This window comes from Stylophora pistillata, chromosome 1 (genome assembly GCF_964205215.1).
Source record: "Stylophora pistillata chromosome 1, jaStyPist1.2, whole genome shotgun sequence".
Taxonomy (NCBI): Eukaryota; Metazoa; Cnidaria; class Anthozoa; order Scleractinia; family Pocilloporidae; genus Stylophora; species Stylophora pistillata.
Genome location: NC_142519.1, coordinates 17087306 through 17102195, shown reverse-complemented (window position 1 = coordinate 17102195; position 14890 = coordinate 17087306). Strand labels below are relative to the sequence as shown.

The 14890-nt window shown below is 37.5% G+C and overlaps 1 protein-coding gene across 2 annotated transcripts; it reads right to left on the bottom strand.

Moving 5' to 3' along the window:
• Positions 1-2570: 2570 nt before the first annotated feature.
• Positions 2571-9974, bottom strand: LOC111321310 (phosphatidylethanolamine N-methyltransferase). Of its 2 annotated transcripts, XM_022924156.2 has the most exons (7): positions 9771-9974; positions 9091-9201; positions 8012-8127; positions 4809-4954; positions 4138-4249; positions 3585-3659; positions 2571-2713 (listed from the first exon to the last, which is right to left on the bottom strand). In XM_022924156.2, the coding sequence occupies exons 1-7, from the start codon at positions 9825-9827 to the stop codon at positions 2656-2658; spliced, it is 675 nt and encodes a 224-aa protein (XP_022779891.1). In that variant the 5' UTR covers positions 9828-9974; the 3' UTR covers positions 2571-2655. The 2 variants fall into 2 exon arrangements, with proteins under 2 accessions (XP_022779891.1, XP_088597158.1); XM_088741032.1 differs by lacking the exons at positions 2571-2713; positions 3585-3659 and adding an exon at positions 3748-3976.
• Between the last annotated feature and the right edge of the window lie 4916 nt (positions 9975-14890).

Sequence of the window (14890 nt, the reverse complement as noted above, 5' to 3'; positions counted from 1 at the left end):
ACTCCGCACTCCGCACTCCGCACTCCGCACTCCGCACTCCGCACTCCGCACTCCGCACTCCGCACTCCGCACTCCTCGTTTTCGGAACAGACTAAAAGAGTTAGTGAGACTCTTTCCAGCTAGACACAAGGGGATTTAATGCGACTTTTATTCATCAAATTCCTCCGGTTTCTGATGAGAAATTTACGGTAGAAATGTCTAAATTCAAGGGATTTTCAAGAATTGGCGAAAGTGTATTTATAGAAGAACTCAACTTCGCTTAACGTTTCACAAACGAACAAATTGTGTTGAAGAATTCAGATATTAACGAATGACAGTCACATTGATTAACGTAATTGTTTGCTGCAACCACCTCTCGTTGTAACTTTCTGAGTTACTCTTTGTGAAGGATTAAATAAAAAATTGTTTTTAGGCCACGTTTCAATCGTTTTAAAAACAAATTTAGTACCACCAAATTTAATTGGAAATCAATTTTTGCAGAGAAACCCTAGTGATTTGAGAGCGAGAGAGAAGAAAGATTGAATATTATTTATCGCCAAAAGGTCGTGACCGAAGTCTTTGCTCAAAAAAATTCGGCCCGGCCGGCAAAATGAGGCATATTTGTGAAAACCTTCAACGAAGCTTGAAATGCTCTGCAAAGTGACTCGAGCGAAACGGATACCGCCCGCTATGAGCGGGCCGGATGGGGAGAATACTGCCCTATCTCGGAACCAATCAGATTGCAGGATTAGTAGAATACCGCCCGCTCACGAACTGAGAAAAAAATAATACAACTTATTGTTAAATTATTCAAAGCCCTATTGAGACAGTGACCATGGTGATTTTTCACATTTTTCCTAAACCACATTAGTGAACTGATTGTTCAACAATTGGTGGATTTAGTCGAACATCAGTTACCTTACTCTTTTATCTTGGATTTGTCAACTTCAAATCTAAACCCATTGCCTTCCAGCTTTTGCTGTGCAAATAATCCATTAATGTTCATGCGTTGAAGTTTTGACTGGTCTCCATTGCAGTTGATTTTTTAGATATCATGCAACAATCCTTTCCCTTCCCCCCCCCCCCCAAAAAAAAAAATAAAAAATTAACGAAAGTATTAATAGCCACATTTCAAAACATAGCTGCAAAGGAGACCCAAGAAAGAAGGTAAGTCATAAATTCTGAATGTAACCATAATTACTTAGTCTAAATTTCCGACTTTTTCTGTAAACTGGAAAAGCACATAAACTTAAAGTGAAGTTTTAGTTAGGAATGACTCCAACCTCCTTCCCTCCCCCCTTCCCCCCCCCCCAAAAAAAGAACAAAACAAAACAAGCAAGGAAAGAAAGTTATGCAAAGCCCAAATATTAGAGCCTTGGTTTTTAAGATTTCACTACGCCTACATATCTAATGTGATATTCTAAGTTACACTTTATTCATTTGTCTCCTGTACAACTTCATGATAACATGATACAGTTAATAATTAGAACAAGTGATAAGTTAGAAAATCCAGCTTAATAAAACAGTGACAGTTTTATGATCACTTCTAATGTTCCAGTGTGTAGCTCAGTAATATTTAGAAACCAAGCATGCAGTTTTCTTTCTCTTTTTTCTCCTGTTCTCAAACTCTCTATAATTACAACACAATGCAAAAAGCATGTACCTCCCTAGCCTTCTTCTCACAGCATTTGTCTGACAAGTGCTTCGGCGTGAAACTCAGAGTAACAGAGAATCGATGCGTCCTCTTTGATTCTTCAACTAATGTATACCCAGCTCTGCTAACACAGCATTGAGCAGCAATGACAGTTAGGGTCATATCATGGAAGTTTTAATTGAACAACACAGTTTTGATTCTTTCTAACCTTCTAGTTTGCATCAACATTATTCAATCCTGTCAAAATCAACTCTCTTTAATCGGTGTAAATAATTGGGTCTTTATTTTGCAAAACGACAGATTTGACCTGGATACCACAATTTTCAATACCCAACACTTTATGAACTAACAGATCAATGACTGCTGCTAATAGAATCAGAAATTAAAAAATGTGATTCCATGAAAAATAATTAAATGCCCAGCTGTCCACACAGATGTGACAGGAAATAATATTTCCCACAACCTGGTCACAATTCAAGATAACAAATATCAGACTCGAGAAATAACTCTAGGTATGATCATTCACCTAATCATCTTTCAAAATTTGACTTGGACCGGTGTTTCTGCTTCAAAAAGGTCATTTTAAATATGAAAAAAATGCAGGAGTCGGTCTCAGAGAATCATCTCTGAATACAAACAATAATTTCAGACTACTATTTCTGCAATGACCTGAGTTGCATAGATTAAAAATGTCCAGCACATACAAGCTAAACCATGCATGTCTGTGCAAGGATTATTTCACTTCTATAATCTTTCTTTCAACTTCTATCCATTTTTTTTTTATTTGTACATGTTATTTGGAGAGAGTTATTGACTGGTAAACCACTGAGAGGTCTAAGCTAAGAGTAAACCCCACAAGATATCTTTAGGGGTCTTTATGGGTATAAATTAACTTTGTCCTCCTAACTTTACCGCAACAAAGCAATATATGCTTACATCCTTAAACTTGTCCACTTTACTAGAAAGTAAATAACCATTAAAATAATACCCTGGGAAAATAAATTATCATAATTTATCCATTTTCACTCTTCCTTTTCTTCTCTCAATTTCTTTTCTGCATAAATGTTCTCAGTAAAAGGCCTGAATGAATAAAAACAAAAACAAAAAACAAATATTAAGTCTCATCGACGAAAAACTAAACCCTTGGTTATTCACTAGGCAAAGGAGATCAGAGAATTCTTTAACGGCTACAAAAACTGACTTACTGGCTAAATTTTGATTTTCCGGCTGAGCTACATATATTTCAGTCAGACATGAGGAACATCCTCTAGTTATTTTACACAGTTATTCTGGCTATATGTCCACAAGAAAATCAGTCACAGAAGATCAAGAATAGTAAAAATGTCATTTTAACATGTCCTTGAACTCTCATCAATGAAACAAAAGCTGAGAGTACCAGGAATGGGGAGGTTAGTTCAGCACCAGGACCCAGTTGTTCAAAGAGTGGATAACACTATATCCAATGGATAAATCACTCTCCAGCAGATAAATGTAAAAGAACGTACTGTGCCATCCAAAGGATAGAGATTTATTCAGTGTATAGCATTATTATTGACCCTTTGAACAACTGGATCCAGAAGAAGTACACTTGGTTTAACTTATAGTGAGTCAAACATGCCAGATTGTTTATTGATGCCAGAACTTATCCTATAATTTATGCACCTGAACATAGGATAGCTGTACCTTCCTTCTCTCCCCAAAAATATTCCATCTTTTCTTTTTCCAGGGAGAGGTAGGGGGTGGGGGGGGGGGGGGACTAGACACCTTGCTGTTCTTCTGTTCTGCCATTTGCATCAAGTTTACCAGACACAACACAATTGACCAAACTACAACTCACTCCAAGGCCTTACAGTGAAATTACCAGTAAAAAGGAAATCATAGATATTCTGGATGTCGAGTTACACCATCAATTTACTGTTAAGCATGTTTCTATAAAAAAAAAGAGACATACCCTTCAAATAATAAAGCTATCTTGTAACAAATGGCAACTAATGTAGTTAAGAGTACACCTGCTGGGCTGCACTGTCTATCAAAACAAGAAGAGAACATTTAATAATCCTTCACATGATAAAAAAAAAAATTATAGTAAAATTAATCAAATTAACAAATTTTACCTGAGGTAAAGGGGAATAAAAGATTTATCAGAGAAAACCTAATTTTGCACAACTCTACAAAATCAGAATTGCTTTCTTTAATTAGAAAAGATAGATTCCATTGAATTCATTTGAAACAGAAAAAAGTGATTTGTAATGTTGCAATCACCAAGAGAAAATTGACCAACTTATCTCCTTAAGGTTGATATCATGATGTACCACCAAATTCTCTCCACCACTCCTTAAGGAACTGTATTGGAGTGAAAGGGTGGACTTTAAGTCCAGATGTTAGGAGATACCAGATAATAAAAATGGTCACCAGGAGAGAATCCACTGAATTTAGTACATTAAGAAATTATTGCATGTTGTCATTGGTTTATCGTCATATCTTTATGTCATTACAATTTTTACCTTAATGAATATCCCAAGAAGTTCAAAGTTGATCCCCAGTACATTGGGTTGTTCATGATATTGAATGGGAAATTTGTGACTCTCTTGTTTAACAATAAACCAAAATAATCCCCTGCAAAGAATGTAGTTGTGCATTTAAGAAAAGTTGTAAAAGATACAAGATACTTTTGGGGTAAATTTCTTTTCAAATTAATTCTTCAGGTTGAGTGGATTTAATATGATGTTTATAGCAGGTACATAACATTGTTGGTAAAAGAACCTAACCAGTATCTCAGAGGTAAAGGTTGAGCCACATACAATCTTATTTTATCATTTCAGTGTTCAGGGTGAGATTATTCTATTTCAAACTGACATTTAATACACACCTCTTACTAATGGAGTTTGGGGTCTGTAGTTCAAGTTGCAGCCTAAACCATGCAGGCCATACGATTTAATCAGAGCAGAAAAAAATATGGTTGTGTAACTTATGGTACGGACCATGAAAACAAGGTTGCAGTCATAGTAAGATATTTATCATATCACTGGATTTAAATATAGGGAGAAGATTTTGAAATAAACAGGTTATACAGTGAAATACAGCTCTCTAAATTTATCAATCATTGTGCACATGCTAACTGAGAGATATAATAAAATCACTCGAACAGATAATCATTAAAATCCAATAACTGAACCTAGAAATGTTCCTGTGATGCCCAGTGACCATGTACTACTCAGGACAAGAACTGTTCCAATTGCAATAAGGAGAGTACCACAAATACGAACATTCTCAGTACACATGGCTAATGCAATAGGCTGGCCTGAGATGGCCTCTTCAAATCTGTAAAATATCATTCAAAGTCATGCTGAATAATTTCTAAATTTCCATTTTAAATCATAATTTAATTTTTTTTTTCCACATAGTAAAAAAGATCTCAAAAAAAAACAACAAATTGCAAAGTCATACAAAACAGCTTACCAGTTATAACTGTAAACAGGTGTTTATTAATTAATTTCCGGAGTGTTTTTTAATTTCAGGAATGAAAAATTCAACGATTATTTGTCGTAATGTCCTGAAATTAAGATTATTAAATCGCAAAGGGCTTCACTTACAATTATTAGTCGCAAAGAGTGTACTATTGCGATTAATAATCGTGGAAAGTACGGCTATTAATCGTGACTGCATCATTAATAGTCGTGTTTGACAAGCTTTAAGACTAATAATCGTGCATCGTACGGTTAATAATCGCATCTGACAGCAAATGTCATTATTAATCGTACTCCTCTCTAGAGAAAGTTCAACCAGAAATTTTTTTTGGATGGCCACCATTACGACCAAAAATTCAGAAGTTAGTACTTTTTCACACATGGCTTTTCAAGCAATAAATGTCACACATTTGTAGTCTTCTTCTTTGTAGTCGGCAACAGAAACATTCATTTTAGGTACAAATTCATACAAGGTAATCACATAAACTGGTAAAGAAACGTCCATTTGCTCTGTTTTCAAGTAGCTGCAGATTCAAACCTTTCTTAAACTGAGGGAGAGCCATAAAAAATGATTCAATCAACTAGCCACGATGAAAGATGGTTTATGAAATGCACTGTATACCGATCAGATCAATCCAAGCGGTATGCAAAGTTATAGGCAACAATTAGAGAGATTGATGGTATATGTAAAGCTTTTCTTCGTATACACTTGTCAGCTGAAAAACTGTGACTTTTTCCCGCGAAAATAACTTGAAAAGGTTTTGGCACGGTATTACAAAGAGCCAACTTGAAGAGTTCTTTTGCCTATGGCGAATGAATATGAAAGAATACTCTAAAATCCCTGTGAGTGTTTTTAGAATGTTTCCGTCGCCGACACAACGTGTTTGGGCTGAAACAAATATAACATTGATTAATATTAATTTTTTCTTTTTCATCCGGAGCAGGTGCATGACGCAAGCTTCAAAATTCCTACAAATTGAATTTTGACCGCGGAAAAAAAAAACTTTCGATAAGAACCCATTGTACACATAAATATTACCTTAATTCATCTCTCAGAAATATGCTAATCGAATAAAAGAAGTTTCCGAAAAAAAACCCATGCGACGTAATGAGTTTTGATCTAAATGATGCGTATCTAAATATAATCGCATCGGTAGCACAAGTCGACAGCCGCGCACTGTTTTTCTGATTTGTTTGTCAGTTTGTATGCCTAAAATGAAAGAGCGTAAAACAGTTATTATTTGAGATAAACGAAGAAAGGCCATTCTTGTTGTTACTTGTCTGTCATTCAGTTTCGGGTGAAAAACGACTATTTAACCGCTAGATAAGCATCAGAATTGAAAAGAATAGAAAAAGACATCTTACCGAACCGGCGTGACATTTGCCAAATCTCGCTGGGGTGGGTTTCGCTCAAAATATCGAAAATAGTTTTTCCATTCTGGAACAGCGTTTTCCCCATTGCTGTTGAACGACCCATTTCGAAACACATTAGTTCTGGAAAGAACTAGTCCTGCGGGATGGAGAAATGAACCCGCGACTCAAATTAATCTTTCCTCTTTGTTTAAGAAAAATGCAAACGCATCTCGTTTGATTAAACAAGAAAATAAAATAAAATAAATAAAAAAAGAAAAGAAATATATAATCGGTGTAGGGAAATCAGTGAAACGTTTTTCTTTTTTTAGGATTGAGTCTGGAAATTTCTGATTCAGAAAGCCGGGAATAGCGGAGTGCGATGCAAGTTATCCACACCTGAAATAATTGTATCACATCGATCACTGCCGCCGGTTTCATCTGTCGCTTGCTCATAAACATACGTTTCAACTTCGCAAAAGGCCGTTTTTGGGATTCGGCATTTGTCATAATTTGACCTATTTGGCTCTTCATTTGCAACTGTATTCGGTTTAACTTAAATCTACTTAAAACCTGTCCGAAATTAACGTATTTACTTACATTCTTGGTCATCGAGAAGAAACGTTGGTCAACTCTCTCACGATATCGAAAGCCCGTGCTGAACTTCGTCGAAGGACAAAAGAAAAGAAAACATCGTTGGTAAATACACTTTTTAAACAGAAATGAAGTTCACTGAGAACTTCAACCCAAGAAGACTTCAAATGTGTGACATTTATTGCTTGAAAAGCCATGTGCAAAAAAATACTAACTTCTGAGGTTTTGGTCGTAATGGCGGCCACCCAAAAAAAAAATTCTGGTCGAACTTTCTCTAGAGAGCAGTACGATTAATAATGACATCTGCTGTCAGATGCGATTATTAACCGTACGATGCACGATTATTAGTCTAAAAGCTTGTCAAACACGACTATTAATGATGCAGTCACGATTAATAGCCGTACTTTCCACGATTAGTAATCGCAATAGTACACTCTTTGCGACTAATAATCGTAAGTGAAGCCCTTTCCAATTAATAATCTTAATTTCTGGACCTTACGACAAATAATTGTTGAATTTTTCATTCCTGAAATTAAAAAACACTCCAGAAATTAATAAACACCTGTTTGAGTAATAAATGACTGTAAATATCTAATATTTGAAAACCACTGACATATGTGAACTGCAGAATTAAGAAATGAATTTGAAAGTGATCTTTGAATAGGACCTGAAAAAATTTGGGACTGTATGAACATGACCAGCTCTCAGTTAGCTCAGTTCGTAGAGCACTTCACCAGTATTGTAGAGGTCATGGATTCAAATCCCATACAGACCTGAATTTTTTCAGGTCTTATTTTGACTACTGCTAAATATAAATTATAGTAATGTTCATTACCACAAAGATCGCTTTCATATTTATAACTGTGAGGTTACTCATTTGAATAAGGTAGGTTTGTAGAGCAAAACAACTTGTAATCCAAGGTCTGCACATTGAAACTCATGACAGATAGATTAAACAGATACTTACCGGTAATCTCTAAATAATCCCAAAACACAAATCACAACAGCAAGGGCATAGCATCCTCTCTCCGCTGAACCAAACCATTGAGTGATTGCATGTGTTCTGTACTCCCACCGTGCTGCCTACATGTTAAGCACAGAGAAGTTGAACATTGTCACATCTGGACACAATAGTCAAATTTATAAAGTGGAAGGTATCAGGATTAAAGTGGAAACATTCTGGTAGGCATAGTTAAACAACTCCATCTTTTAAAATTCATCTTTCAGGGATATTTTATCCAAAAAAAATGTTTTAACCCTTTCACAAGATCTCAATAGTAATTCTCTTTACTGTCTGCCATACACTTTTTATGACATTTGTTCCGAGAATTTGGTTCTGGATCAACTGGTTATCCCTTTATTTAATTTTTTTCTTTTTTGTCATAACTTGTCTGATAGATATTGTATTGTTATAGTGAGAGGAAATTCTGTCTTGGTCACTCATGGGAGCAAAGGGGTTATTAAAAGTAATTGTTATATGGCTGTGTCTCATAAGGACTGGGAACTACCGAATTCACAAATTTGATTGGCTGAAATCAATATTGAAAGTGGTCTTGATTTTTCCATCTAGACCAGCATCTAGACCGGTCTAGAAAAAAAAGGTACAAAGAATATAAAAAGTTGGTAAATAAGACACAGCCATATAATAAACATCGTATTAACCGAGGTAGGTCGGTCTGTATGGGAGAATCTTGACCTCGGTCGCTGGCACAGACCTCACTGCATTCTGTCTGTACTGGCGACTTCAGTCAAGATTCTCCCATACAGACCTCCCGCTCGGTTAATAAGAACTAAATGTAATCAAAAACAAGCTATGTCTGATACCAAAATCCTGCAAATCTGAGGAGAGATCTCATGTCCTTCAAATTTATGATGATCTTCAAGCATTGATCCATCAGTTAAGTTTGCAGACTTTATTAACTGAATGTAAGTATTATACAAATAATGAATATTTTTCAATTTCACAAGATGTTAACTTCTTCTTGACATTTACACACTTATTGACATCTACAGTACTTCCCCAAAGGGAAGCAAAAACAAACTCACAACATTCCAGAAGAAAGGATTAAACATGATGCAAAAAGCTGCAAACCAAAGATCTCTATTTCTCCAAAAAATTGGAAAATCAATGGCTGCTTCAGCAAGTGGTTTAACCATCTGAAAAAAAAACAAGGCGATTAAAAAAATTGCATGGTATAATTGGCTGACTGAGTTAAAAAAATAAAGACTATCTTGTAGGATTGAGTGGCTCACTCAGTAGAAAAAAGCATTTAATCAAAATACTATGCTGTTACCCAACCATGACTCATTGATTCTAGAATTATATGTTACACTGGATTTAAAAATGTTATTTATTAGAAATGCAACTTGCACAGTGGACTGAAATAATGTACATTGAGTTACTCGTACATTATTCCTTGAACCCAGAGACATACTTTACGCTTTGTTAAGAGCCCCTGACAGATATTGCCTGAGGCATTAACGCTGGGGAAATAAAGGAGAATAAAGCCTTGAACAAATAATTCGAGACTAAAAAGTCTACACTTATAAACCTAATTAATTGAGCTAAAGACTAGTTAATCAAAGCTACACCCTGTAATATAGCTTTAAGAATGTTTTGAAACACAAGCCTCTGGATCTAAGTTACACGGACGATCATAGTACAGTAGCAGCCAAACGAGCTAAATCAACCAAAGCCGTCCATTGCCATTCAGAGGATAACTAACCTTGGTAAGATTAAAATTGTAGAAGATTTCACAACACGACAGTGAACTATGAGCCATAAAAGAAAACAATTATCGACAGGCCTTCCACAGACTCGTTACAAGTTCCTCTCTGCTTTTCCTGTGGAAGCCTCACTGATTGGTCAATCTAAGAGCTAGATTTGCTTAATATGGCGGCTGCAAATGATTGAGGAAATGGGCCTCCAATGCAACGCTGTTTGAAGACTTATTTTGTCACCAATTCGAGCTCTGAGATTCGATCATGCCAAAGGCAATACACGAGTGAGGATGGATGCATAACTCAACTCGCGGGAAAGTACAGGAAATCGGGAACAACTGATTTGCATCCAACTGAGTGAAAGTCCGGTGCTCTGAAATTTTACGCGATAATTTTTCTCTTCTGTCATTGGTTAAAATCGATCACGTGGTTAAAATCACTGTCTGATAATGTCAATCACGCTTACGAGACATCCACTGTGCACGTGCCTTGAACCAACAGATATTATTGTGTTGTGTGACCAAGGAGAAAGCGACTTCCGCCATCGATCAGTGAGCCTGGTTCTTAGTTAGGTCATTATTGGAAAATGTTTGAGGAAATTTAGGTTAGAAGAAAACGAAGCGAATTTTTGGCAGTTGTTCTTATCTTCAGGCATTTACGAATTGAACAACTGCGACAGAAATCCTTTTGTCGTAGGGTTTTTTTAGCAAGACAACGAGCCCAATGCGACCAATGCAAAATAACAATTATTTGCGAGAAAGTGTGGTTATTCTTCGCGGTCTCAAGGTATTAACCAGCCGTAGATTCCTTCTTGAAGATTCTCGAGGAAAGACGGCCCTATTTAACAATACGTACAGTAAAAGCCCAAATGTAACAGACGGCGAGCAAACCTTTTCATCCAGCTTAATCTGTCACGAAAGGAAAAAGGAATCAGGCAACAATCAATCTTAGCCATCTGGATTAGTTTTTGACAGTTGACTTGTGTAACAGTCTAACATATTTCTTCCATTTTGTTTAGGATTTCTATTTCCTCAGCCCCTCCCCCTCCCTCTTTTTGACCGTCGCTCACTCCGTTTGTACAAATTTGTTTCCCGCCTTAGCTTTCCGCTGCTGTAAAAACTGGCAGATTTTCACCGGAAAAACACCGAGCACTCGCTCGCCCAAAATGGCTCCGTTGTACTGCAGGCTAAGATCAAGCGAGAGAAGCAAAGTTCGTTTGTAGAATTTATCGTCGTCCTGCCCCACCCCCCCCCCCCGTCCATCCCTACCGTTGAAATTTGAAAGTAGAAAGAATCTTGAAACGAGATTGGAAGCTGCCTTGAGACAGCGGATTTCACACCCGTTGGTGAGACTCCACTGGCGGATCCAGACCTCAACCTAAGAGGGGGGGCCCGACCAGGTGTGTGCACATGCCGGCTTTTCTTCTTTCTTCGATTTTTTTTTTCACCCAAAATAAGTGCATTAGAGCGCATTAGATCATATCTGAATGTTATTTTACGCCTTATAAATGGTACATTATTATATTATTAAATTATTAATCCGCCACTGGACTCCCCCTTACTTGCCCGTCTTCTTCTACAACAGTGTGCGCTTACAATTACAATTGAAATTATGACGAGAATACTAAACCCGGCACTTGGTTAATGGCAGTAGTGTCATGGCACTGTAGCACAAAGAAGTGGGTTTGCCCTCAGGAAACAGTCATTATTTATCACCTATGGGGTGGAAAAGTGGGTGGGGGGGGGATATGGTTCTCGAGAGCAACAGAGGTAGATCAGTCGCCACCAACAGAGGATAAAGGGAGGACTATGGAAAATTTACTTCCAATTAACTGCTAACGAGGGGGGGGGAAGGGGAATCATAAGAATACTTCAGAGCCTTAAAGAGGTATAGGGTAAATTTTATCGTGTGCGTGATACAATCAAAATCTTCCGACTTAACACGCGTACAATCTGGCTCCACATTAGATCCCTGGGTATACAACGAACACGCAGGCACATGGATGGCAAGCTCTGTTTTCCTATCACAGAAACCGAGAAATTGAAGAAAATACATCAAGTTGGCACCATGGCAATGGTACCTTGGCACTGTAACCCAACGCTCGAAACGTCAGCTTTTATAATCGTAACGGTGGCCAATTTACCATTCCAACTTTGTTGATATATTCAAATTATTTCGTTACTCCCACCGACGCAGCCCCAAACAGTCTCTTTAGAAACTATCAGCCTTAACCCAAAGTGTGTTTGCTCTTTCCTTAGGACACTCTGATAGAAGTCGCTACAACTGCGACGGGCCTCTCTCCCCTCAAACGCTATTTGCAGCAAAAATTTGGCCAATTCTACTGGAAGCCAGTTTAAAAACAGTGGGTAAGTTTCTAAAGAAACTGTGGTGCTGCGTCGGTGGGGGTAACAAGGTAATTTGGTAATATCAACTAAGTTGAAATTGTAAATTGGCCACCGTAAAGAGCTGAAGGGTTAACACTCGAAACGTCAGCTTTTTATAACTCGTTACGGTGGCCAATTTACAATTTCAACTTAGTTGATATTACCAAATTACCCAGTTTAAAAATAGTTTGAAGAAAATACTGGCGATAGCGAACTTATGAAGAACAGCTATTTTTCTTCACGATGGCAAGTGTCCCCTCCACTGTTCACCCCACCGTGACTATTTGCATCAAAAGAGCTCCACCAGCATCACCCCCCCCCCCCCGCATGGGGAGGATTTGTCCCGCTCGTATGATATCGGAAATTTTGAAGAAATCCCGCTTGTAAATTGCTATTTCCTCCATTGCTCCAAAATGGCCATGTATGGTCATTTGTAATCATCTCACGAACACATTACTAACAAAACTAAGCAAGAGGATATAAACAGTTGATATCCTCTTGAACTTGTTTTTCTAATGATCCTCTTTGCTTGATACGAGAACAACTTTCTTGGCGCAAAAGTAACTTTCGGCACTGATACTCAAAGACCCGCTCCAGTTATGGCGTGGGAAAGTTTGAAATCTTAGTTGTATTACAGGTAACCCCATTTAGCGCTTTCCGTTCCCTGCTTAGCACACGTGTAGCTGAACTGGTAAGAACCTGCAAAGTTCTCTAAACGCCAAAATGGGTCCGGCAAAAATAGAAAGATTTGTACAGAAAGTGATCTGGTGGTTACATTTACTCACACACGAGGTTGTGTAACTGTATAATTGAAGTGGCACCTGGCGTGGTTATGAAAAGTATGTTGTTTGTTACTGTTTAGCGCTTTTTTTCTAAGTAGTTTGGATTCCGTCGTAATATCTATGAGCCAGCTCACTCTCAGACTTAGAGGGCGATGTTATGTTAACACGAAAACTGACCTCTTCAGAAAACATACCACTTTCTACTCTGGCCGACGTACCCAGCTATGGCTTTGCGCTTCTACAATATAGATTAAACGTCACCCTGATCCTTTCAATGTGAGCAGGTTTGTCATGAAAAAAAGAAGTACTAAACATTGCGTGATTGACAACTTAATGGCATGGTTACCTCTATCAGAAGGACACTTTTGATTTGTAAGAACACGCCATAAAGAATTGGTAATTCTATGGAATGGACACCTTCGTAAGCTGGACACCTCTGGCAAGTGATCAATCGCAGTGACACCTGAGCGAGGCAGGTGTGGATAGGAAAAGGTCCCCTGGATGACTTGATCAACAATATTATATCGAGTACCACTCAAGGCTTCTTCCTTTGTATGAAGCTTAAACAATTTACGGCACTTATCGAGTCTTTACGAAATTTTACAAGTGACTCTCTAAATCCGTGAACAGTAAGATAACCCCAGATGGGGGATATATGTTTAGTAGTTTAGGTATCCCATAGTTTTGCTAAACTTAGAAAATCGTCGGCTAAAAGAGTGAATTGATTTGAAAATTGGGAAAAGAGAGAATGTTAGTATTTTATTTTCCAGCAGACCTTGATACTAATATTCTCTGTTTTCTTCAATCCTTCGCATAATCATTAGTGATGATGAGGCTGATAGTAAACCTTGTTTTTAACTTCCAACCAATGCAAGGGGATCTATTATACCTTTTGGGTGATATTCAATATGAAACTAGAGGAAGGAATACATGAGAAAGCGAAGATGAATCTTGCTTATTCAGCAGGTAACCCTATTTTGGCGCGCTCCGCGTGCTGCATAACACACAAATTATTGACAATAAAAACGACTAAACTTAACGACGTACATAATGAAGGCTCAATCAATTATTCTTTCGATGTACATGGGCACGTGCTTGATCAGTATTTATTTCGCAACTGAAAATGAAATGATTAATAAGCTAGTTATCTGATGTAATCGATGACCAGTTGGAGGCATCCGTTGTTTGAATTGTTTATTTGTGTTGAGTATTTAGCTAGCATTTTCTCAAACTGTTTGAATCCTGCTTTTAAGCTTTCATACAAATATTTTCGAGTGGCTTTTCACAATGATCCTGTTTGACCAACAACACTTTCGCTTAGGACGCCGGCACCCTCTCAGTCGGAAAATCCTTTTGAAGAGAAAACCAGTGATTCAATAAATAAACGTGCTCAAAATCCAACGATTTACGAGGACCAACTAACTCAACTAAGAAGTAGAATAAGCCTAGAAATAAAAAGTGATGTTGGCTTAACTCGATAATGTTCTCCTATCTAGCGTTTAGATGTTCCCTTTTTCACATTTTAGGCAAATAATAGTTTCTTTACTTGCTGTTTACAATACGTGCGGCTAAATCCCTTTAAGCGATCTATTTCATGCTGAAACCTTGGTCTTTATGAGCCTAGGTTTTCCACGCAATAATCATTGGAATCAGAAGACATTATTTGTACAAAAAACTATATGCATATTCAACTTCAAAATTGTATAGCAAGTTTTTCAGTTTGTTTGCTCTTGGGATGAAATAAAACCCGTAAAGCTGCTCATTTCAAGTTCTGAGCGCGCAGTACCAGCTGAATGCACGTGTATCTTGAACTAGACGGCGGGCTGTTTCTCTTGTCAATGTAATACCGGTTCATCACGCTCAAATAATCACATGTTCAGAGACGCTTACTCCCTTAAGCTAATAATGTTGCCGCCCCTTTGTAGCAGGTACCCATCATAAGCAAAAATACATGAAACC

Excerpts from the sequence above, each read along its gene's own strand:
- LOC111321310 (XM_022924156.2), bottom strand. The coding sequence starts at position 9,827 with ATGGCTCATAGTTCACTGTCGTGTTGTGAAATCTTCTACAATTTTAAT. Across the intron at positions 9,202-9,770 it reads ACAATTTTAATCTTACCAAG|ATGGTTAAACCACTTGCTGA; the intron begins GTTAGTTATCCT and ends TTTTTTTTTCAG. Across the intron at positions 3,660-4,137 it reads TTCTTGGGATATTCATTAAG|ACAGTGCAGCCCAGCAGGTG; the intron begins GTAAAAATTGTA and ends TTGTTTTGATAG.